The sequence below is a fragment of the Streptopelia decaocto genome, assembly GCF_964273445.1.
Source record: "Streptopelia decaocto genome assembly, chromosome: 6".
Classification (NCBI taxonomy): Eukaryota; Metazoa; Chordata; class Aves; order Columbiformes; family Columbidae; genus Streptopelia; species Streptopelia decaocto.
In genome coordinates, this window is record NC_138660.1 from 51204484 (window position 1) to 51230934 (window position 26451).

The 26451-nt window shown below is 43.3% G+C and overlaps 1 protein-coding gene across 1 annotated transcript in view; it reads right to left on the reverse strand.

The window, feature by feature from the left end:
• LOC309441681 (unconventional myosin-X-like) overlaps nt 1-26451 on the reverse strand; it is a 92184-nt gene that overhangs the window by 11255 nt on the left and 54478 nt on the right. The window contains exons 22-33 of the mRNA XM_082056608.1: nt 22045-22151; nt 17468-17773; nt 13946-13985; nt 11648-12439; nt 9454-9577; nt 8701-8944; nt 7768-7863; nt 6018-6111; nt 5389-5444; nt 3581-3723; nt 1653-1847; nt 272-429 (exon numbers count right to left, since the gene is read on the reverse strand). Of these exons, the coding sequence (XP_081912734.1) occupies nt 272-429; nt 1653-1847; nt 3581-3723; nt 5389-5444; nt 6018-6111; nt 7768-7863; nt 8701-8944; nt 9454-9577; nt 11648-12439; nt 13946-13985; nt 17468-17773; nt 22045-22151 (2355 nt within the window). The remainder of the gene's footprint in view (nt 1-271; nt 430-1652; nt 1848-3580; nt 3724-5388; nt 5445-6017; nt 6112-7767; nt 7864-8700; nt 8945-9453; nt 9578-11647; nt 12440-13945; nt 13986-17467; nt 17774-22044; nt 22152-26451) is intronic.

The window sequence follows — 26451 nt, forward strand, 5'->3', positions numbered from 1 at the left end:
CATAAGAATAGTTCTGGTAGGTCATACCAAAGGCCAACACGCACAGGATCTCGACTTCAAATGTGGCTTGCAAATCAGTTAACACGCTCATTTAAAATAAAATTTGCATGAGATTTGATTATTTAATTACACAGTCTTTTTTTTTTTCTCTCCCTGTTTCCCCCCAAGACAGCAACCCCATTTCTTGCCACATTCTCAGCAATGACTGGGTAAGGCCAATGGTGATCTGGCTGCTCCCAGCTCACTTGTAAATTAGCATGATGGCACCTACCCTGATGTCACGAATGAGTTGCTGTGTAGGTGTTTCTATGGGAACTTTGCTGTCAATGACACCTTGAATGGCAGAGGCCCAGCGCATAGCTTCATTCAGCAACTTTGTGTACAGCCTGTAGGAGTGCTTTCGCCCATGGACAATGATATTCCAATAGCCTGCAGAGAAACAAAGAAGCTGGAAGGTGAAACTTGCTTCCATGTTATATTCTCTTTTTTGTCTGTAGCACCTGGCTGAGGAAAAACCTTGCTGCTTTGACAGCAACATATGGTGTGTCTAGTTAAAACTGGGTAGGTGGGCATTAACATCCCCCATTCCCTAAACATTTACCAGCAGGCAGATCCCAATCCAGGCTTTGGTACAAAGACACCTTTCTGAGATACAAGTACCTTGCAGTGTAACATTAACACTCCCCTGCCAACCTGGCAGCTCACTTTCACAGACAGCATTTGGGATATACTGTGCCAGTCAATACTCAGAAAATGACCACTTTACTCACCTGGTCAGATTGCCATATCAGTTCTCATGACTTTTAAAAATAACATGTTTGACATAAACTGAGAAGACAGGTCAGGTCAATGACAACTCACGCTGCTAAAGGGAGCCCTAGACATCTGTTGAGATGAAAAACGTGGATGATTTCTTGCAAGTTAACAGAATAAATTTCCTTTCATCTCACATTACTAAATGCTTCCAGCCTTTTTAAAATATATCCCAAGTAACTCCACTATTCAAATGTCTGGTATTTCAAGTCTTGTTCTAAAGTTCACCTTCTTTGTCAGGGGGATTCACTCTTCACCTCATACCCTGAGTTCCCTCCCAAACTCATAAGGAAAGCAATGGAGGATCGTGCCAAATCCTGTCTTCCCAGAATTGTCAAGCTGTATAGAAAGAACACATAGGCCCTTGTCATCTTTTGTTTCTAACAAGTTGAGTGAAGCTCTAAAAAATACTTACAGTGTATGCAATTGCTGTTATTTAAGAGAATAATATTGACCCCAGAGACAAATGCAGGTCACACTACAATGAGGCAGTTATTTATGGAGATATATTGATATTTATAGCATCAACTATAAGAACTCATACCTTTTGCCCTATTTGGCAAACACGTAGATAAAGTGACACTACTCAGTGAAAAAGCATCAGTGCTGTGTATCTCTGCCAGGTGTGAGGGTCTTGCCATCACTTGCACACTGCTCTCTAGCCCTTTGCAAGTCTCTTACAGTTTCTCTGCGGAAAGATGTTTGCAGCCAGACGTAGAGTCTCAGGTAACATCAAGAATACCTTCTCAACATGACACACCACTACGTTTCTGCCCCATCCCCTCTTCAGGCAACTCCACACATGGGACATCTGCTCATTACCGCTTCCTTCCTCTTACCTGTGTCTTTGAAGACCCTCTCATCGGGCTGCACTACAGAGCAGAGGCTGTTGAGCACAAGTGTGCCAAGCTTGGCAGCTGTGCGCTCAGATGACTTGTAGTAATCGAGGGCAGTGTTTGTCAGGACAAACCAGCGTTTCTTCATTTTCAGAGAGGACATCTTATTGCTGCTCTGAACCTCTTTATGAAGCCAGCCTAGGACAGGAACAACAAACATGTCAATGGTTTCACCACCACACAATCCTGTCTCTTGCCTGGTGGCTCTCTTAACTCTGGGACCAGAACTCTTTCTCTCTGCAAAAGGCTCTGCTGCACTGGGTATAGCAATATCCTGTCCAGTCACTGTAAGAAATTAGCCCAGAATATTTCACAGAGCTGTTCCATCCTTCAGCCCTACATATTTTTTTATCAATGGCGTGTGGTTTAGTTTGCAATCACTGTGAGGGCATCCTCTATCCAGGATGCTTCCCTCACAAGTCAGAAAAATCTGAATAAAAAGTTTAGAATTCATTCTTCCAAAGAGATGCTAAATGCCTATCCAAATCTCAATGAAAGAGGTTTGGTGATACATGTCTTCTGGTAGAAAGATATGTAAGCATTACATACATCTCTTCCTTTCGTGGTTGTGAAAAAATAATTTCTCTCTCATTTTAGATTACTCACAAAAGAAAAAAAAAAAAAAAAAAGAAGAAAATATAATACTGTAAAAGGAAAAATGACAGTCTGCGTTGCTAAAGCTGTCAAAAAGACCATTTTCTATTCAGAACTGTAAAAAGCAGTGTCCACCCACAAGGCAAAAAGTCCAAAAAATGTGAGACTGAGCCCATGGACTGCATATAAAGAAAAGATAAAGAGACAGACCTTCCTGAATATGTGTCTTTGTGGCTACACCATTGTCACACAGACATCTTGCTGTGATTTGCAGAGCATACATGAGTTAAAGAAAAAAATGAATGCTCCTTTGTAAAACCAATCAACAATATGAGATATAAGGAACCATTGCATTCCGATTAAGTATTTTCAATTTAAGGTACTCAAACTGTTGTTTGATAATCTGCTTTATATCACTCAATCTCCTTTGAATGTTTAACACTACGATAGAAGGCTTATGCCACTTTTTGATGACTCTTATTCTGCCTGTCCTCCTGACTTTCCATGACCATTCTCAGACCGTTTTTCCCCTCACAGATACTTTCTGGAAGATGTAAGGCAATTTGCTCATGCACTTGCTTCCCACAGATTGGATCAGGAGTGTCTTCATACATTTAAGACCATGTAATGAGCTGAAAGTACTAAGGAAATTTAAAAATATCTGAGACAAATGGGGGGATATTTTGTAATAGGTGTGTGAACACTACTCAGGCATCAGCTCCTCCATCTCCAGCTAAGTTTTAACTACAGACATAACTTAAATTTGCTCAGCCTCAGGGAATTATTCCCACCTCACTATGTCTACCATAATCAAAGTTAGTTTGTTTAGCGGAGGACAGCAGCAATCCCAGAAAGATCTCTCTCCCTCCCTCTCCACATGACAGGTGTCAGAAGGAACAGAGCTTTCTGAGAACAAAAGCTGCAGTGTCATGTCATAGTCAGTCTAAGCCAGCTGCTCCCAAACAGCAGCCATGATCCCTCCTATTCCCTGATGGCATTTGTTGCACGTGTTGAAATAGGCTACAGAACTAACATCAGAAAACTAAATGTATGAAGAAGTACCTATTTTTTTTCCAGCTTTAGCTTTCAGATAAGAGCCGGTGCCAGCACAACACATGATGTGGGAAGCTGCAGACAGGAGGGTGGAGAGGGGCAGAGAATGATGGTTTTTGGGGAGTAGCTAAACCTTAGACTGGATTAACTGCAATTAAACCTCCCCTCAGATCATAAATGGAAGATGAGTTTCACATGTTGTAACGGCATGCATTTCCTTTTACCTCTCACAAGGAATTCCTGGCCATCAACCTTAGATTCGCCTTTTGGTTTCTGCAGCAGGGAGATCCAGTGATGCATCTCCTCAGGGGTGTCGCTGTTGCAGTGAATCACTCGATTTGCTGTGATGATCACAAAAGAATTTGGTCTGCCAGAAAATAAAAGCATTAGAATGGGTCATAACCATACAAATATCTCAACAGCACACCCAAAGCCAAGTTCTCTACCTTCCCATAAAGAATGCAGAAAGATTCTCTGAATACAAACTACCAAGAAATGTAAAAACACTTAGGAGTATCTCCTGTGCAATTGGTCCGCAAACTAATTAATGCAGAGACCAGATAAATGGAATTAAACATCTTTCAAAAGCTATTTCCAAAGGCTAGGAAACACTGATTAGCTAATGACCAGCTGTAAAATGTCCTGAGTTCATACACAAAGGACTTTGTTCTACCCTCTGATTGGACTGAGCTAGTGCTAGTACCACTGGGCTGAGCTAGTTCAGCCATCCTCCTCCTACTTATTAAAAACAGTGATGCAGTAGCAAATGTAGGTCCCAGCAGGGTCAGCTAAAATTAGTTTGAGATTGGTTTTAAAAATTATGAGCTGATCCTGACAAAACAGAGGAAAAACTGTTATGTTGCTGCTAGATGATTTTTTGTCCTTATTCTTGCAACAGACAAATGTGTCCTACCAAAAGAATATTCACAATTCTGCACAGAATTGACGCTTTACAGGAAAATGAAAAAATAAAAATATGACCAGTCCCAAGAGGATAGACTCAGAGAGCTTTGAAAGCAAACACAGATTTCTACACCACAGAAAAATAAAAAGTAGAATGCAAGTAATGAAGCAAAAGGTAAAAGCTGCAAACAATGCAACTGTCTGGTCATTGCACAAACCTATGGAAGATAGAAATAAGCTGCATAAAAACCCTGGTTGAAAAATATGCATCCTTCTCAGAATTTGTTTAAAATACTGCAGAAGCGTGTACCTCAGCAGATGCATGAAGAAATTTCGACTGTTCAGATTACTATCTTACTATTTGTGCCTAGTTTTTTACTGTTACACAGATTAACTATGAGGAGCCCAGGCTGAGAACTGACTGAAAAATGTTGATCAATGAAATCTTAGTTTGCTACCCAGATAAGCATTTTCTAATCTAGTAACCCCAAAGTCCTGGCAACCTGTGTAAGAAAAACAAACGACCACAGAGGTAAATAACTTAATAGCTAACATTTTACTTCAGTGCTGTAGTACGAATCTTTGCCCTGGCTGAACCTGTTAACACTGTGGGAAATAATTAAATGTTAACATAAAGTGATATGAAATGTCCCATAATGTCTTCTCTGAAACTAACTGACTAATCTGTGAACTAAAGGTCTGTGCTCCGTTGCATTGCAAAGATTGCAAGAAGAGTACAGATTTCTAAATTCATCCATTATTCTTCCACAATACTGTTTCTTTCCCCTAAATTTACAAGATTAACTCAATATTACTCTGTTGAAAAACTGGAAGTGCTGCTTTTGCTAGACATTTTTGTTCAGTGTCAATTATAGCTAAGACTATAATTTCTTGATATTGCGATTATGCTGTTTCCACTTTTAAGAGGGAAGAGAGACACTTTCACTCAAAGAAAATACGTGTGAACTTCATGCCTGTGAAGTGACATAGCTTGAAACAAGCTAAAGGTTTCAGTTATATTGATTTGTTTGGAGCTAAATTCTTATGAGTTTAAACAAATGCAAACCCTAAAGAAAAAAATACATTAGAAAGTTTCTGATCTAAGCAACGGTCAGGTTGTTGTACCCACCTATCAGGATTGTCTGAGGCACAGACAGAGTCAATAAGCCCAACATCCAGGGTTCCCTGTACAGTGAGAAAGACACAGGTAACAGGAATTGTGTGCATCTTAAATTACAGATATTCTCTTTCGTGAATAGCATTGGAACTGAAAACTTATCAGAAAGGCATGAGTTCTTTCCTCCATGAATATCAGGAGATGTGCAAGGGCTCCAAAGACCAGAGGAAAAAGAGCTACAAATTTCAAGAGAGCATTATGAAGGTCTGAAATAATCTTTGCTAGTGCTAGCAAAATACATTGTTCTTCACAACCGCATATCTTCTGTTTGGAATAACTGCGACCCAAATTAGTCCCATAATCCCATCCAGAGACATTTTATCTGCATGAGGCAGCCCCTCTCTTCCCTGCAATCTGAAGAGAACTATTGGTGATCAAGCTGAGCCACCCACCACAACCCCCATGTTCCCCACTGCTTATCCTCTTTTCTATCAGCTTTGCTGTTTCCTTATAATAATTGTCTCACTTTCTTATATACTGCCCATGAACTACAGCACTGCACGTGCTGGAAAAACATGCACAAACCAGTTAAACACAGAGGGCTGTAAGCACACCCGCAGACAGGGTGCACAGTAACTCACCACAGCGTTCTTTGGGTTGGCCTGTTCATCTTGCATTTCCCTCAGCTGCTGCGCCGTAGCGCTGTGTACTCGGCTCAGGACATTGAACCAACCACTGGCAATCGAAACAGACTCAAAGTTAAGATTTGGGTAGTGAAAGTAGCCCTAGAATATGATCAAGGAACCTGGAAAGCTGCCAGTGGGAAAACGTCTTCATTCACAATTTCCTGAGGACTATGCTACAAAATATCTCTTGGGCTGATCATACCAGATTCTAATGTCTTCCTTCCTCCTTATTTATCCTTATTTATTCTGTGCATGTTCTCCAAACCAGTGACAGCTGCTCCTGCAAAATCCAGTTCTCCACTTGCTGCTGACGGAAGTGTAAGCAGGCAGTGGCCTTACCGGGGCACCCATCAGCACAGCGAGAAGAGCACACAGCAGTTGTGAAGACAGGGTCAGCTGGGAACCTTCCTGGACTAGAGTCCTAGAGATGCCTGGGAGACTTCGTAGCTAGTCTCTCTCTCTGATCTGCTCATAAATTTAAGAGTCATGTGGCTGTCAATTAATCATGCTTTCTTTTCTTTTTGAAGTAAGTTCTTTTGGAGTTAATTCGTCTGTGAAAGGGCTTCTCGTTACAGACATATCTGGAGGCTAGTCTCTGTTGCAGAACAAGCAGATTCTTATCTGCAGCTTCCAGTGAGATGAGCAAACATCTAGAGTTCATGGAGGATTCTCAAACTGCATGCTGTATGACATCTGCTAATCCGCCCTTTGCTATAGCGAGTGTTGGTGCTTTCTTCTCCCTCAGAACAGAGACTGATACGGCACTGACAGAGGCCACATTTGGTTTACCCTTGTTCCAGCAATTCTGCAATGTTATCTTGGGGAATGCTTATTGCAGTTGTGAAGTTCTGGTTTAAGAAGTTACTGTTTCTTCAGCTACTGCCCCTGAATTTGCCTGTTTCCTGTTCATGTGGCTGTTCTTTAGCCTATTTCTGCTAATTTGTGTCCAAACACATTCCCTTTTCCTCTGACACCCAAATGAAATAATAACAAACCCTAAATACCTGCACAGAATCAGATTAAAGTGGAGCAGAGAAACAGTTACACAGGCTGGGCTGAGAGGGCTTTAGCCTTGGTAAGAGTGGAAATAGCGGGAAGGCATGAGGAGCCAGGGACAGTAACCTCTTAATTTGGCCTTGCACAGCCAGAACAGGTTGTCCAACTTGCCCTTAAACAACTGATTCCCACTGCCTGGCCAGGACGCCAAGAAGGAAGGACATGAGTCATTTGTTTGCTTTGCACTGGGAAGATTTTATCAGATGACACTTACAGACTCTGATAAGCCGCAGCCTTTTCTCTGTCTCCTGGATAAAACCCAGCTGCTCTCGCAATCATTTACAGACATCATGAATAGACTTTTTGTTTGATTCAAGATTCCATTTAATGAATAAATCAGCTATTAGATGTTCCAGTTTATATTAAGGTTTTGTGTGTCTCCTGAAGTAACCCTTGAATTCAGCATACTCACAGCCACATAAGGTGGCAGTTCTGGGATTGAGTGATAGGTTGAACCACCATCTCAGTGGCTTCAACAGGGGACCCCTAAGTGGGTATGGTGCCTCCCAGTAAGCACAAAACGACACTCTGGAACGAATCCCCTCTTTTCTCCAGAAAAGGCAAGTGATTATGTTTCCCAGGCTCTTCCATGAGTACTTGGGTCAGACCAGCACTGAACGAACGAACCTAACAAAACTCCCTCTTTTACCTGGCATCTTCTGGTGACTCTGCGACAATGTGATAAACTCTGTCTTCTGTCACAATGTCAAAGGCATTCTCCTTTTCATGAATGTCCACAATCTCCCTGAAACACAGCAAATCACAGGAGCCAAAACTGAAAACCTTTCACAGGCATAAATTCCATCTGGCCAGTTTTTTTCTCATCATACTACTCACCATGAAGAAGGGAAATCAGTGGTTCAGATGGCTTGTAACTCTGACAGAAATTCAAAATTCCTCCAATATACATTAAGACTTTAAAGGTGCCATTAAAAATATTTCTACAGTTAATCTACTGCAAAAGCAAAGTGCAAGGTGTTAAATGGATTTTCTTCAAGACAGCAGCAGACTAGATGGAAGAAGGGATTACAGGGAGGTTGATATACAGGGCTCTTTAGAAAGTGGAGTGTGCCACTCTTTTTGGCACTTTACAGGTCCACATAATGTCAATAGGTGACTAGTATCTCCTTTCTTACAGCAGGAGCTGAGGAATTGGCTATGGCAGCAAGAAGAGCATTCAGGACTCAGGAAAAGGCATAGTACATGCTGCCAAATTCAAATCCCACTGTGAGCTTCATGCCACCTCTGTGAAATGTCTGGAGAAGCCAGGAAACAGATGGAGTCAGGGCAGGGGAGAATGCATGGGGTATGTACTTAATTAGCCCCCCCTGGTCTGGCTCCATCCACGGCTTGGAAAGAGCTTCTGCCAGATTATGAAATGCAAGACTTGAAAAAGAACTATCCAGTAATTCCAGACTCCCTCCAAAGTAAAACTGGAAACTCTAATTGTCTTTTCCTTACGTTTCTGATTCTCCTAGCCCTATGTGAGATACGTAGGCTGATGAACTGGCAGCACCAGACACTTCATTATTGATTTAGGGAGTGAATACTAAGGATCAAAAGGATTTATTTATTCACTCACTTTGCCCTTCTGATATCAATTGTCCCCTTCAGCTTTTCCTCGCTATCATTCTCAAAGTACATCAGCTTGGACTCTCGAAGCACAAACCAACGGCGTTTCCAGTTGCGGCGTGAAAGCGTTGACATGCCTCCTCCTTTTTTATAGAGCCAGCCTGACTTCAATGCCTCTTGCTTGGTGCGGAACCACATGAAGGCCTCGTTCTTCAGAACACACCAGCGCCGCCTCCATGGGTTCATGAGACCTCCTGCAAAGTGAGGGAGCAAGATTTCATCAGACACGTAACAAGGGCCATGTCTCCATTCTGATCCTGCTCCACAGGCGCTTAGTTGCCACTTCAGTACCTACATGAAACAAAGGAGCTGAAGGAGAGAAACAAGACTATGCTTAAGTTTGGACAGAGAAAAAAACAGAGCTAGTGAAAAAAAACCCAAAAACTACAGAAATACATGCACTACTCAAGTATTTTTGTATTTTCTTCAGTTTTGTAGCTCAGAATGAGTCATTTAAGCCCATATCAAGTGGGCACAATTAGGTCTCAGTGGCAAAGATATCCAGGCTAATTCTGTGACATCTGCCTCCTAGCTCTTTCTTTTATTTGCTTGTTTTATTTTCGTGTTTAAAATAAAAGAAGTAAAAAAAAAGACAGTAAACAGAGAACTAAGAACAGATGAAGACAATCATTCTAGAAAAACAGAAGAGGAAAGTGGGTTTCCCGGATTCCATCATTCTATTGTTTTGGCTAAAGCCACTTACCTTTCATGTAGAGGTAGCTGTGAAAATAGGGTGGTCCTGAGCCATTGAAGATAGTGACTCGTCCGTTACAAAACTCTTCATCTGTATCAATGTAAACATCCACTTCTTCTTCACTGTCCAGAAACTAAAAGGAGAAGAAGAAATACAGGCTGTGTGGGTTCTCCCAGTCACTGGAGGACTAGAGCAAATTACCAAGGCTAGAGAAGTCACATGTTCAGAAGGTGCAAAACTAGATATAACTCCCTTTACAAAAAAGCAATACAGTAAAACTAGAGGCTTGACATCTTACCCCTTAATGCCTAAAGCAAGAGTCTCCACAGCAAAGAATTTTCATACCAGAAAGGAGAGTGACATTCGGTAGTGGACATAGCTAGAAAATTCCAGTTATCTGCAGTAACAAACCTTCCCGTTCCAAGGCAAAACCCAAGGTCTAAAATTTAATTTAATGGAATTGAGAGAGAATTTTTTGGAGAAGTTTTCTGATTTTTCTGGCAGACAGGCCAGGATGCTGGACAAGATGAAGTACTGATCTAACTGCAGCAAGGAAATGCCTTGCTTTGGGTTGATTAGGAAAAAAAAATACATTCCAGAATAACTGAACCCTAAAAACAAATACCTAAATTACTGAAATAATAGTACTGTATTTACTCATCCCTGTTCTCCAACTAGATAATGGCCCTCAGCCATAAGAAAGTACTTCATGCACAAAATTCCAAATAACCCTATCATTACCTTAAGTACAACTTCCTTTGATTTGATATATTAATTTAATACTAATGGAGGCAGCTCCTCAGACCTTTTCCTTACTCAAATGCATGTTGCTTCTTTTCATTTTTCCCTTCTGTCCTCTCTCTGTGACCCCTTTGCACTTCTCTCGTCTCATTCCTATTCCACTCATTCATTCTTCCTCTCTTGCCATTAAGTTTCAAGAAGCAGCTTGGATCAGCAGTTACTGATGGGATCTTGACCCAGCTTTGGTTACCTCTTCCTGGGGCTCATACCCTGAGCCATACCAACTGGATTTTTCATGAGTCTTACTCACTGAGGAGCCCAATAAAACCCTCCACTTCTATTTACATTTTAAGAATGGTATAAACTGGCCTAGGCTGTGACAGAACCATTCATGACTTGAAGATCACCTGACAGTGATATGTGAGTACCTGCCCACAGAGAAGGTACCCTTACTCAAGCACATCACATCATAAAAAAATTCTGATGGCTGACAGTTGACATTAAGGAAACGCAAACAGGAAAAATCATGCAAATTTTTAAGAAGAGTCACAATCTGCCATTGTAAAAAATAGTAAAGGAAGTAAATTGAATTCCTTAAAAAATTCAATTGCTTTCTAAAAGATATTTTGTAGTTCAAGTCTCAGTTCTCAGGGACACCATTTATCTGAAGTATTTTTATGTTGGTTGTTGGCTTCACACCTGAACTCCTAACAACCTTTTGTGGGCTTATCTGACATCCTCTTCTGGGAGGGGATTTATCGTTTCATTATTAAGTAACTGGCCAGAGAGCACTCAGGATGTCCAGAGCTTGGTGCGGGATCTCAGCGGAGACTCTGCAGGCTGGAGGCTCATAGCCCAGCTGTCCTGCCCTGTCATTGTCCCTGCAGGGGGAATGAAGAGGTCCAGTGGTCCTGGCTGTGTGCACCGGGATCCAGCCAGGATCAGCAAAGTAATTTCCTTCTAGCCTTAGAATAGCTTAACTAGTACACAGCAGCTGAAAATAAATCCTTGACTCTGAACAGTTACAGGACTACAACAAGAGATGTTTTAGTGATGGAAACAAATAAAACCCCAGCCTTTCCCATTTCCTTTTGTAATTGTCCACTGGAAGCTAAGGCTGCTTCTATGAAATCTCTTTAAGGCACAACATATACCTCTAAGATACTAGTTGCCTGCTTTCCTCAAGGGTGATAAGTTAATATAAGGTGATGGAAATGATCTAAAACAGCCTAGGTACATATGTGCTAGCTTGTGTACCAGTAGATACTGGACAGTCACAAGCCCTCTGGCCTTCAGCCTATCTATGACTCTTCCCTTTTTTTCAAGCTGATTGTCGACATAAGAGAGTTATATATTAGTAACAATACCCAGAGCAAGCAGGCATGCAATAAGAAGGCAAGGATGTTATGAATATCAACAAGGTCACACTAATGTCTGGAAAGGTGAGGGGAGGGATTCTTACCGAGTCCAGGCTGCCACGGTTGGAGTCCAGGCTGGTACCATGGGAGTGTCTCAGACCTTCCTCCCCATTCAGAGGCTCAGCTGAGGCACTGCCTGTATCTCCACAGCCATCAAACTCCTCATGGTCATAGTCAGACTCCACATCTGGGGGGGAAGTGTAAATCTGCTCTCCCACCTCTCCACTGTTACTCCTCTGCGTATCTGAGACAGTGCTATAAATACTTTCTGCTGGGTCAGATGTGGCTCTCTGCTCCTTGGAGCTCGTGGTTCTTTCCACAGGTTGTCCTGAAGCAGGGACAACCTCTTCCACTTCCCTTGGGAGAAGCGGAAGGCTTGTGTCCACAACCTCCTCTGAGTAGTTATCACTGTTTCTTGTGCTGTGCTGATTCAAGACCACCAAACTGGAAGTTGGTCGTCCTTCGTCATCAGCATGAAAACCCTCATCCACTTCTTCTTCAGCCAGTGGTGCTACCAGGCTGCAGTCAATGTTGAGTGTCCCCTCACTAGAAAGTGACCGCTCTAAGTTCTGCACACTTTCATCCAGATTGCCAAAATCCAGCAGCTCCAAGAACTCCTGGGCAACTCTAGATGCCTCCTTTTCCAGCCTCTGGATCTCTTCTTCTCGCTGCCGATTGATTTCATTCCTGGTGTTTTCACAGATGATAGACATGTGATCCTCTTTCTGTTGCTGCAGCTTCTCAATCTCCTTCTCCAGTCTCAAGATCTCCTCCATCTGACGTCTCTCTTCTTCTTGCAGGGGAATATCTACCTCTTCAGTCCTTACTGCTTTCACCTTAAAGAATTTACAATAGTGTTAAAGCAGTTTCTTCAACCTATATGTGTTCCTTGCCCAGACCTTTCATTCTTCTTATCTCCTGTGCTTGCCTTATACTTCCCCATCTAAAAAAAAGATTACTTTAAGCATCCTGCAATCATCCATGGTGTAAAAAACTAAGGGTAGAACTACTATATCTTCAGGTACCTCCTTTTTTTCCAGCATCCTACCTCCTTTCTGAATCATACAAAGAAGCTGACTGGGATCAGTGAATTTTTAGAAGAGCCTCTCTGTCTGCTGCTCATGTTACAGCCCCTTGTACACTACAATTTGGATAAAATAATTCTGGAAGTCCGTCCTCTCTTTTAGAACTATCTCACACACATACGGGAGAAAGCAACTATTAATATATACAAATACCTGTAAGCATAGGCTGCTTAAGAGCTGAAGATTTCCCAGAAATTAATTAAAATATTTGAGAATGTTGTTGCTTCCTTGGTTTGGGGCCTGACCATCAGAATCTAGGTCTGGAAGGGATATTTGCCATGCAGCAGAATGGTATCAGCTCCAACCTCACCCCACCAAAACTCGACCCAGAACTTCCTGGCATTCTTCAGCATCACTGGATAGATGAGGGCTGGCTGCTGAAGACTCCATCTTCCTCTATTCTCCACACGGAGGTAACAGGAATTTCTAGCAAGTACTCAGTCATAAGAAGAGGGATAATACTTGGTAATTTTCACTGACATTTAGCTACAAGATAAAGCTGCCCTCCCCTCCATGGAGGATGCTGAAAACATACACACACAAGAAAAAGCAAAAATGAATTCCAAAATAATTCATGTTCTTCCTGATAGGGGTGTGAAAATGAAGCTAATGAACTGTCCCTTTTAAGTCATAATCCTTGTTTTCTTTACAATTACCCTGTTGCCCGTTCTCTACTTGGCTCTTACTTGCAGACAAATGCATTTATATACCATAATCTGTCGTCTCCTAAACAGAGCTGGCCTGAAACTGGAGGAACAAGTGGTTTGGGAGAGGAAATAAGACTACACACAGCTGTTTTCACACACCTCAGGGTAGGTGGTCTGCTCTTTGATATATCAAGTACCAACAATTAGATCGGTTACAAGGGGTTTATTTTAGCCATGGTAGCAGCCGGCTGCACTCTTATTTTGGCTGTTACAGGCAACAATCCAGAAAAACAGACTGTGTCACAGTGTAGCACATCACAAGGTCACCTAATAAGCTCAGGCAGTAGAGATAAAAAAGGATGCTGCATGTTCAGTACAGAAATTTTCAAATAGGAACTATGCAAGCCTGTACATGAGCCTTGGAAAAAAAAAAGTACCTTGTTATAATAACTCTATGCACCTCTGCTGAAGCCAAACACCTGCAGGTTTTGAGTGAACAAAGCCCATTTTGTAAATAGTGTTGCTACAATAACAATATTAGCTCCAGGATGAAGGACCCTTCACAGATACTCAAGAGCAGACATAAGAAAAGAATAACTGTTAAACTTACCTGGGCCACCTGGAGTAGCGCATTCAGCTGGTCCTTTTCTCTGTTAAAAAACAAGATATGATAGTCAGAGACAGACCCAGTTCTCCTACATGAGGTTTCAAAATTACATGAACACGTCACCCCTCCATTGGCAATGTTAAAATAAGGTACCCGTTGTAAGACTGATTTAAAAGCTTTTGTAATTTAGTAAAAATCCAATTCTCTGTGGTTGACATGACCTTTGTGGATACAACAGATTTTCCCCACACACTTAGCTTTCAGATCAGTCAGAAAATTGGATTACTTGGAACACACTAGGAAGGGCATTGGAAATAGTGACAGAAAGACAGATCAGTTAGACTCATGATAAATGTAAACAGAATGTTCTGAAATACTACGCATCCATGGATATTAAATGAGCTTGCACATGCATAACTGACAGATATCAAGAAACTGTGGGGATTTTGGTGTTGTTTGGTGAGGGTTTTTTTGTTGTTGTTTGTTGTGGTTTTGTTTTAAACAGAATTATTACGATACCAACATTAAATTTGTGTTTTGTTTTGCTTTTACTGTATTAAAGCCTCCAAAAAGTTATTAAATTTTTGTACTTTGTGAAATTACTAAGCTGAGGAGTTTCTATTCTGAAGATCTAGGTCCTCCAGCTTGCATAACTTCTCAATGGCACGCAAAACCTAGTTTATTAGGTAAAGGCTGTAAGAGCCAGAGTTTGTTAGTAAACATGAGTGGAGGAAAAAAACTATCCCATGGTGCTACATCTCCACCCAGATCAAAAAGGTTGTACTCCCCAAGGGAAAGCTGTTGCTGTCACCAGTTTCTCCACAGCGAGCACACTACAAGCAACTGAACCAGCAGACAGACGAGTGCCAGGGTCATGCACAGGGAGCAGCAATAGGATGTGGCTGGATGGATGGAAGAGTCAGCCTGTAGCTACCACTGTGCAACTAAATTCAGACTGGCAGTGGTAACTTTCAAATCTATAATTCAACCTCAAGCAGAACAGGAGGGAAACAATATTTATTTCCCAAGACCCGGAGCTTTTCCCAGCCAAATTCTAAATTGCATCTGCAAGTCACAAAGTCCTTAAAGCTCTCACTCTTGGTCTCTCTCTCTCAAAAAAAAAAAAAAAAAAAAATCCAGGAAATATTATAAATGAGAGCTGATATAAGTGAGATCCAGATGGTTCTAGCTCTACTGAAAGATCTCTAACAGTAATCATGAGTTAAACAACTGCCTTAAATGATAAGAGGGTTCAAGCAGCAGAGCTACTTTAAAACAAATCAGGAATACCATCTACAATCTACACACTAATTCCTGCAATTGTTCCTCACATTGTTTAGACCTCTGATATTTCTTGCTGCTTTCCAGCCATCTCCAGCTGACCCACACTCTTCCTGAAATGCAATACCCCAAACCAGGGACAGTACTCCAACTGAAGCCCTACCAGCACCAGGAAGAACAGAAAAATCACCCCCACATCTTACAGAAACAATCCTGTTTATGGACAGGACTGGTGACAAATACTCATCCCAGCCTCCAGACCTGCTTCCTGCTGCTAAAGTAGCCATTCCCCCTTATCTCTCTGTGCATCTGATTATTCCGAACTGTAGATCTGCATATGTCCGTATTGAAAGTTATCCTATGTTTTCCAGGCCATTCGTTTAATTTGCCAAAATTATTTGAATTGTAATCCTATCTATGTATTTACAGTCCCTCACCAGAAGGTTTTATCTGCAAATTTAATATAGATATTCATACTTCCTCATACAACTTATTATGAAAACATTAGTACCATATCCAGCACAGACCATGGAGGTATCCCATTCAAGAGTTCTCTCCTATTTAACAAAAAAACTACTAATGTTTATTAATTAAAATGCAATAATACAATGCATCATAAAAACAAATCCTAGTCTTGCTTCATGTACTTTTTTTCCGAACCACATGCCTTACAGTCCCTTAAGAATGACTGCATGCCAACTTTTAGTTAGCTATAGCTCATTTTGCATCTTAGTCTTTCTAATTTTGTCTCTACAAATGTAGTGGTTTTTTGCTTGTTCTTGGCAGAGTAGCCAAATTGCAATTTCTGTGGACTTCCAACTCATTTTTGAGGTCAAATGGAAGTTAAGGATTTAGCAAGGCTTGTCTCCTACCTTTCTGGCTACTCACTCTGAGTGAAGCCATGTGACATCAAGTAGAAAATGAAAGGAAAACAAGCAGTTCACCTAATTTCTAGAAACACTGACACTTCCTTACAATGATGCTGGGTTGAACACACCTGTCATGAACTGGGAGCTAAAGGCAGGGCAGAAACACACTAGAACGAATAAGCTAAATAGGTCCTTTTATCTAAAACTAGGTAAAGACAAGCTCTACTTAGTACAATGAGGACTTAGACTTGAGAGAGCATCTGTAGCATTTGATATCTACAAACTAGTTACTGACATTCTGAACTTGCACAGCTTCATGTGGCTCATGAGGCTGTTGTTGAAAATTGACAGACTGATAAAATGGAGCCTTCAGTGCTGTTCAACAAATTCCTTGACCTGACTATTTATCGTTGGTGTCACTGCCTACATGTCTTGTCAAAGCAGCTACATCACCCTACTGTCTCCAGTGAAACTACAGGCAATCTCTTTTCCTTGTGACACGCTCCTAACCTGAGAATTTTCTGATGCTTGTCACACATCTAAGTCTGCCAAGATCCAACTTCAGGACAAGTATGTAACAAAAGACTACAAGAAATATAACCAACTATTTATAAAAAACTTTGTTCAGACTTATACAATAATCTCATAGCTGAAGCTTCATGCTTCTTAAAACAAAAAGTTATCAAGAGAGATACCCAGTTTGGATAGGATGTAGGTAACCACAGAGTGAACAGTAAATGATGCCTGAGGTGCAAGATTCTCAGTAGGTGTACTGTCACTGCTCACACACTGCCTCTTTTTGTCACATTAACTTTTCCTTTCCACTCCTGGTCTCTCAGCACATCCATATCCCTGATGAGAGACACACAGCAGCAGGAACAGGGAGAGCACATGTATTCTCATGAGTGTAAGAACTGCAGCACAGCACAGGTGTGCTGCCCATCTTGCGCTCTGACCCAGATACTGGACATGCCAAAACCCATGGTACTGGTATCTTCTCATGCTGCTAATCCCTCCAGATTTTGGAAGACTGCATAAAACTTCCTTTACCACCACAATGGTAACAAGAAAATTATGTATCTCTGCTCAGTCAGTGAAACTGCCTCCTTTCATGCACATTCCAAAGCAGAAAAAAACTAAACAAAGGTTAAAATACACCAGAGTTAGCTTCCCTAAAGGAAGCAGGACACTCCTTTTCACGCTACTTTTCTATTCTAAACTGCCCACAGCCCACCCCAACTCTGCCCCTTGCATTGGGGCACTGTCTCACGCAGTTGCTGTTCCAGTGCCACCATCACGCCATTGCTCCAGACCTGCTCTTACACTTAGCAGCTTTCGTGCTGGGGAACTATGAGTGCGAGATACCATTTTGTACCTTTCCTTCACCTCTTCCTCTTCTCGTTTCCTTCTACTCTCCTCCTCTTCTTGCCATTGTCTTTCCTCTTCCTCTCTTCTGATCTGTTCTTCCTCCTCTTGCCTCCTTCTCTCCTCCGCTTCCTCCTTCCGACGGAGTTCCTGCTGCAGCAGGTGCTGGTGGAGCCTGCGGGCCCGGCGGCCACGCCAGTGCTTCTGCAGGGTGACGGCAGCCGCCTTCAGCCGCAGCAGGCTCTTCTGCCAGAAGTACGCTCGGTAGTTCTTTTGGATGATAACGACACTGGCTAGCACCTTTTGGTACTTCTTCCTAAAAACAGAACCAGAGGTTTAGTGTGCCACAAAGTAACACGTTTTGCATTTCTGACGCCCTGGTGGACTGACCCTTCTTACCACATCCACAGAAAAATGAATTTGAAAATTGCTCAGAAATTACACAACTTCTGTTCCTCTACTGCCACTACCCATAAATCATATTCTCCCCACTGTTCTCACTCCTATGTCTACCACTGGTTTGTTTCTGTGGGCACCTACTTCCATGAAGACCCTCAGAGAAGGAGGGACAGATCTTTGGCACATGGAAACAGAAGGTCCACTGACCCAAAGTCTCCTTGCATTCCACATACACACATTCAATGTGCAATTAGCATAATCACTCCGTGTAGTTTTATTATAATAAAACATAAAAATGTCCTTACTATATGAGAACAACATCTCATATAGCCCCATCTTTGAAGTGGCAAAAAGCAAATTACTCCAGGAAGAGCCAAACCAGGGCAAAAACAGACCTGGTCACATTAATCTCATATTGTTTGGGGGAAAACACAGTGATACTACAATATTGATTGCTGAATGTAACATTGTAACGGGTTTCCATAAACATACATGTGTATTGCACAACATTTTTATTAAACAATAACAATATCGAAATCAACTTCACAGCACTTTAAAACAAAAAAACATTGCAGGTCCCCAAAAGAAAAGAACCATCATTTGGTATTTCTGTTGTCCAGTGAAATTCTAGAGAAGTCAGATTTTGCCTCTGCATTTCATGCTATTTTTATTAATGACCTGAAAAATAAAGTCACTGGTAGAAGTTTGTACATAATTGGGCAAATAACAAAAGGGTTACTATTACACAGTAATCTGGATAAATTTGTAAACTAGATTCAAGCAAATATTAAACAATCCAAAAAAAGCCAAACATAAGGTCTTGTACTGAAGAACCAAAGGCCAAAGACACCTGATGTGGGATTATGTTAGGAAGCTGCAAGTCAGAGTAGGATTTCAGAGCCACAGGGACCATGAGGTGAAGGCAAACTCCCATCACAGTGCTAAAGAAAAAATATTACTGGGATTCTTATATTTGCAAGCAGAAATATTGCATAGAAGGGGACTGCACTGCTACTTTTATCCTGTGTTCAGTGTTAGCACCTCATTTCAGGAACAATGCTTAGACCCTCAAGTGGTTTATGAGAAGGCAGGCTTGGAACCAGAAATTCTGGCTTATAGTAAGAAAGCACTCGCTTCATGACCTTAATAAAGAGAAAGATAAGGAAAGGCTTGATCCCAGTTAAAGCACCCACATTTTTGGTGGCATTTCTATTAATTCAACAGCAGACATAACAAGATTTAATTGACCTGAAGCTGAAATCTATTCAGGCTGGAAATAAGCAGACAGTTTTTAAAGTAATTGAACATATTTAGACACCTTAATATCTTGCTGTAGGGAAATGATCATTGGTACTATTCAAATAAAAACCTTCTTTACTCCAAACCAGAATTTGCAGAGGGAATTTCTATGGGGCTGACACACAGGATCTTGGGCCAGCAGGCTACAGTAATCCTGTGAGGTCTTACAGTCCTAGAAAGCACACTGGAAACAGCACAGCATTCTCACTTATCCTTCCCACAGACCTTCTGCAGCCCCCTGAGGAAAAGACACACCTCGAAATCCCCTTCCTGGCAATCAAACCCCCTTCAAATGGCAAGAGAGACCCATGTTGACAGCTCGCCACCTCCCTGCACAGCGGATATGTCAGCCCAGTCAAGAAAATCAGGAGAGGGATGCTAATAGCAGTAGTATGCAGGGGTCATGCCCTTTTCCGTAAGTATTAAGTCAAAGGGAGGAAGCACAGAGAAAAGGAAAGGGAAGAGGTGATAAGAAGTGGGAGGTTTTAGATGAACTGCTCCTGGGCAGCAGTCCCCTCACCCTGCTCCCTCTGTCCTCCCTGTGCCCTGCACATGGCGTGTGAACAGCTGCACACGCACCCTCTGCCAAGGCAGATATAAGCGCATCAAAAAGGGCACTCTGACTTTTACAAAACGCATCTGCCAGAAAGTCTCTAAAGCACAACATGTGCCAAGCCCTGCCCAGCTACAGGCCAGCTCTGCCCGCTCATCTGCCAGGCTCAAGTGCCCCCTCATTCCCCATGACTGCAGCCAAGCTTGCAGACACCCTTCAGCTGGAATTGCTGCACACGGGCAGGGAATTTCATTCCCCTTGCTCAGCCTTCCATTCACCCTCTTGTACCAGCTAAAGAAATTCAACCTGCCTCCATGGCAAGGAGCTGGGAGACATCCTGACCCTGTATCACAAGAGAAGGCAGGGTGGCTGCAAGGCTCCAGTGCTGCATTTGGAGTTTAGTTAATTATTCTGTTGATGAGCTGCAGTTAGCAGTTGTGTCTGCAAGGACTAGAGAACACAGGGCTATGGAGTAATTCCCTACTGTCTTCTTCCTCTGAGTAAAATCCAGGGACACAGCCAAATTTGCACCAGGATCCTGCAAGCCTAGAACAGTTACACGTATTTTAGCTAGTGAAGCTATTACCTGCAGCTCAGAGTTCCACAGATTAGCTATGAAAAATGGGATCATTTGAATGGGCTTGATTTTCTTGTCTCACATTTTAGTGATCAGTCAGAGATAGCAAGCTGCCGGGAATGAGACCAAAGAAAGTGTTCTCACCCTCAGGACTGGTTCTCCAGGCTCACAGAACAAGTTCACAAAGGGGGAGAAACCAGTAAAATCTTTCCTGTGGCATATGCACCCTTCTTTGCCAACCTACTTTGCATCAGACCAAATGAGTTTAAACACACTTGTCCTCACAAAACTAACAGAAGCTTAAGGCAGCACACACTGGTAGTCCTGACCTCTGCCCAGCTCTGCACAGACCATTCAGCACTTGCCCAGATGAACTCCCTCTTGCTAGACCTCCAATACAGATGTAATGCAACTGGAAACTCTTCACAGAGAAGTTTTCCACTCGCCCTCCCTAGGTCTTTCCTCACTCCCTGCTCTCTTCCCCTGTGAAGTCCAGTTATCTCCAGCTGCTTGTGACGATTTCCACTCTGGCTGCAGAAGCACTGCTTGTTCTTCATGATGAGACTCAGAAGAGCAACATGTGGGATGAGGAATTGTGAGCTGCAGAGACTGGAGGACCACAAGATTTCTAGCCAGCAGGAACCCTGCTGCAACACTGCTGCAGGGCAGCAGCTACCTTCCAAGGAACTCAGAAAAGCAGTAATCCAGTTCGTCTGCAGTGATGTTTCCCAGAAAAATCAATTTTGCTGTGCTAATCCCTAACCCTCTCTCCAAATGCTAGACACGAAGTAAAATAAAGCAGAGGCCCTGACACAAAGAACTTGCAATCTCATGCACAAACAATAGAGCTAGCTCATTTGTCTTCTTAGAGAGAAATAAATAAATGAGTAAAAGCCCCTGGTACCAAATGTGTATTTTGCTGATATTCCACATTGGCAAAGCAGGGTACAACCCTTGCACACATTTCTCAATGCAAAATGAGCTACCTGATGCAACTGGAGGTCTAAGAAGAGTGCCTGCTAGAACAGTTCTGCTGGCCAGGGATTTCACCTCCTCACACTCCTGACTGACAGGTGTCTGGTACAGAGACCAGCCAGGAAAGAGCATCTTACTGGGATTAAGCGTGCATGCCACAGCCATTAAGGAGTCAGCTGTCAGACTGACTGCGAGGGGCAGAGGAGGGGCGGTTTATCTGCAGTTGGTTCTCCCAGCCCTCCCCTGGTCAGGTGCAAAAGGGAGCGGCAAGAGGAGATTACTGGTGCAAAGCTGGCCAAAAACCAATTCTGAAGAGTTAATTAAAAGGAGAGGGAAATCACGAGGCAAACAGGCAGGGCGAGGAAACAGGGTGAGCAAAGGCAGAGCTTGCAAGTGAGGAACAGCGATTTGCAGGGGGAGCAGAAAACAGAGTTGACAGGCATAAGGAATAGCAGGGGACCCAAAGCATAGGTGGAGCCCAGCCAAGAGAGTCTTGAAGGCAAGCAAAAGGTGTCATCAGAGGCAAGCAACGGATACAGGTCCCTGCAGAAGCCTGCTGAGCAGCATTGAGGGAGGGTGCAAGCATGCACAGAATTGAAGAAGTGGCAGAGGTGAGAAAGGTTGCAGCAGAACTGATGCTAGCAGGGAGGGCAGATACTGTAGCTCTCCTCAGAATACAGGAGGGGAAGAAGGGAGGGATATGCGGGTCTAGAGGGGAAAGCAAGGGGTCGGGGCAACCCAGGCACGAAAGCACAGGGATGGTGGGGCAGCCCCCAGCACTGACCTTGCCATGTAGCCCAAGACGTGGGCCCGGATGACTATAGCTGCTTTCCTCAACTCCTCTTCCCGATCCTTCTCCAGCTTCTGCTCAAGAGCTTCCTTCAGGAAAACCTGACGCCACGGGGAGGAGTTTCAATAAACACAAAGAGAGGAAAGAAGTCAGTCCCCGGGAGAGCCGGGAGGTTTCATCCCCGGTGAGCGGCACCGAGTGCGCCCCGTGTCCAGCCGCCGCTGCCGCCGCCCCAGCGCCGGCGCCTCGCCCCGGGCTGCCGCGCTCCGAGCAGCCGGAAAAACTTCTGCAGCCACACGAGCCAAACTCTGAGCCCAACCCCCGCCGCCCTCACTCTGTGGTCAAGACTTAAAAGAGAGAGGGAGGGAGCAGAGGGAAGAGGAGGAGAGCCTGTGATTAACTCTTTCCCCGCTGCCAGCGTTCCCTGCACAATCCCGCACCTCCCTGCAGCAGGCACTGATACCTACTTGGGTGATTAAGTATTTTCCAAAGAAACTCCTCCGCATTTCAAGGAAAGAGAGGAACATTTAGGTTTCTAGACTCCAGAAAGCAATCTTAACAAAGGAAGGCAGTGGAAAGCTAAAAGCCCAGTCGAGGTGCAAAGCTAAGCTTACCCCAGGCCGGTGGCTCTGGGTCGAGGCTAAAGACCTCCACCAACCTTCAGAAACTCTGAGGTGGAGATGTTTCCTTGCTAAAGAGGTTCAGCAGTGCAGCATGCATTAGAGTCAACGGAGCCCTGATGGGATGGGTCTCCAAATATTACTGTTTGCCCTGCAGTGTCTAGTATTTTAATTTTCAGGCATCTTCCATAAACTGTATTTCAAACCTCTCCTCTGTGCTAAATCTGTGAAGGGATGGCAGTGCTATCTTAGAAACAAAAGGACTGAGATACAAGCAAGATAAGGGCATGTCTACAGGAATTGCACTGACATATCTGAGCTACTTTAAATCAGCTGGCTTGCATTATGTTAGCACAGCGTTCAGCAAAAAATGCTGAAATAAATGCTTTGCTTTTAGGGATGGACGGAGCCTGCACGGAGCTCCACAGCACTGTGGGTACACTGCTAGCAGTACCCAACCTAGATTAAGTTGGCTAAGGTAGGTCCATAGAAGCTGCAGTCACAGCACCACCTGCCATATGGCCATGCTCGTGTGCCCTGCTGCCTGATGGTGGCTAAATCACTGCCAGGGCAGGAGGCAGAACGGACTGCAGCGGGAAAGTGCTGCCCCACTTGTTGAAGTGCTGCCATGAGCACAGGCTGTGAGCTGACACTCATCAGTCTGCAGAGCTACGTTAATCAGTAAAAACTCCTGACAAATGTATTGGAGCCATGTGGCTATGCTGAGAGGCAAGAGGGATGTTCAGAGATTTGAACGGTCATTTAGTCCCGCATTCTGGACAAACTCTCCCCTGCCCACTTACCTCCCCTTATGTCTCGGTATACCTTCCCTTCCATCACTGCTTTAAGCTCTTTTATCTCTCTGGAATGATCACCGCGTACTAAAACCTCTCCCTGAGTTAGTACGCATAGCCAGTGGCTTCCCTGAACTTGAATTTCTGCAGCGGAGCCATTTCTATTAAGATGGTCTTAAGAAATGAGCTGTTTTCTAATGACTAAGTAACCATGGGTAGCCTTAAAATAAGGTTCATTATCAAGGTACTGCCAACCATGAAGTTGGCATCCTTCCCTGCAAGTTGTACATCCACTCCCTCTGTCAACTGAACAATCTTTTAAAGACTTCTTTGAGGCAGGGATTGCTCTTTCCATTACATTCCAGAACCAAGCAGCAGTCACCCATTTCAAGAATGCAACGAGAAAAACAGTCTCAGTCCATTATCTTCATTAAATTGCAAAAATATTCAGTCCATCAGTATTTCACTAACAAGCACAGACCTTTCTGTGCCAGTAAGGAGGGAGGAAAAACCTAATTTTGAGGTATGTAGAGTTCTGCAAGACCCAACCCTAACCCTGTAGAGTTTTCTCTATATGCTTGAGAGTGAGGGGTTAATCTCAAATAACATAACAATATCTAGTTATAAGCTATTGGTATTTTGAAGGTTTCTTTAGACTCCCATAGATGACAAGGAAGAGTAAAATGTACTCAAATCCAGAAATATTTTTGGTGCCTTGTGGAAATAATTTGGAAGGTGGCCGTTTCTTTGTCATAATTCATAGTCACTTTCTGAAAACATGAGATCGCTTTCATCTGAGGAAGGAGTAATTTAACAAAACATACAAGGTTACTTCTATCTGCTCCTATTGGACACTGGCCACGGTTTAAACCACAGTGCCCCTCACACAACTTCAATGCCTGCATGCACCGTCGGTGCAACAGTGAACATGTTAAGGTTATGTGTAGATCAGCAGACACAAATGTAACTGTGTGTGCACCCATGTGTACATAAGTGGGATCATATGATTCCTGGGGACAACCCTGGGAAAGAAGGAAGTGGGTTACTGTGACTTGGATGCCAAACAGTCTCCAGAAACCTCCTCCTTCAAACAGGCCCTGCAAAACAGCAGGTTGAAATGTGGCAATGAATCTTTTCAAACAGCAAGGATTACTGTTAGGCAGCTTTAGGAAATCTGTGTTGCTGGTATGGGCAACCATGGCAGAGGGTCCAGGTGCACTGAGGAAAGGGGCACAGAAGCTGCGGCTCCATCCCAGCACATCCCCAGTGAAGATAGGGGCACCTTAGCACAAGTTCTTCCACCCTCACACAGCTTGTTTGCATCCAAGCCCTCATCTCTGCCATGCCACCGGATAAAACCTGCCTTATATACATTAATACCTCCTATAAATATTAATTTGACAATTGCCAGCACAGCAGCTGCTCTATTCTTAATGAAAAACACAAAGATCATCCTGCCCTTCCTCCCTTATTTCCTTTCCCAAGCTTCACAATCCCCTGCACTAATTCACAGAGTCTTTTCCTTCCTCCTCCAAACAATTGCTAGGGATATAATTATCCTTCCATTCATTTTGCAGGAAGTATTCCTCCTTCCATAAGCTTTGCTCTTCACCCACCCCTTATACTTCTTCCTAGGTTACATCCCCGTTGACCTGCCACACCTTTTTCAGTAGCTACTCCTGGCTCCTTAAGCCAAAGTTGGGTCTCACCTGGTGCTGGGAATTGCTACATGGGTACCTCGAGCTGCACCTGTAGCAGGAAAAGTGGCAGCAAGGGGACACTGGGGACTTCCTCTCCAGGACAATGACCTACATTCCATGCCCTTTAGCTGGTAGCTTCACTTCACCCTTACCTGAGAGCCTCTGGAAAAATTAGGACTCTTTTCTTCATCAGCCCCAGTATTGCAGGCCTGTGTTACCTGCACCAGCTAAAACACAAACCAGACAAAGCCAAACCCAAGCCACAACAGCTGAATACAGGCAGCAGGGAAGGGACCACCAGGAAGCTCCACTGTTCTGCATGGCCTCACCTTGGCTTCTGCCTCCCTAGGGGCAGGCTTTCTGGTGCACTGTCACAAAGAGGAGTTGCAAGAGGAGTCTCCAAGGAAGAAATGAAATGGCAGGGCAATGGAGAGAGCACCCTGGAGCAGCCTGGGGCTAGCCAGCCATTCAGCATGGCAGCAAGGGTGGAACAGGCCAGGACAGCCTTGGAGTAGTATGTTCTTTAGAATAAATAAAAATGCTCCCCTCTACCAGGACAGACATCTCTAATCCTAGCCATGCCGAATATAAAGTAACTTCCACAACAAAACAAGGTGGCTCAACTGCTTCCCAGTTACTTTCCATTTTCCTTCTCAGTCATAAAGAAATAGAGATGAAAAGACTGCTATTCTTAGTAATTTCTTTTTTCCCACAATATTCAGACCCAACAGCAACCAGCACCCTAGCAGAGACTGCTGCATAGAGCTCTTCAGCCAAGTTTTAGTTTATAGGACATAATTGTTAAAAAAATTACATTAGAGTACAGCCAGTGTTTTGCAAATACAAACACATTTTGTATGCCACAATTCACCACCTATATTGTTTTTACAAAATAATTTGTTTGTGCAGGTCAAGGAGTAAGTGAAAACAGACAGATGGACTCAGTCCTTCATGATGCACAATGGGGACTGAAGACAAAAGGGGTCCTACTGCTACCAAGGGCTCAAAGCAGCCTGAATTTCCTCCTTGTCATCAGTCTGTAGCAGTTCCTGGACTCCAGATATATAGCTTATAACCTTTTATACTCTAAAAGGTGAGTATGTGCATGGCAGTTTGGTCCTCACACGTATTTCCCTGCTGCCCTTGCTATAGCCCAGCAATCTTCCACCTCTTGTCATGCTAGGAAGAAAGTTCAGACTCCATGTTTACCAGCTCTAACAACCCCTTTCTAAAGTTTCCCAGGCACAAGCAGCTCTGCAACACACGCGCACTCCACAGAGGCTTTAA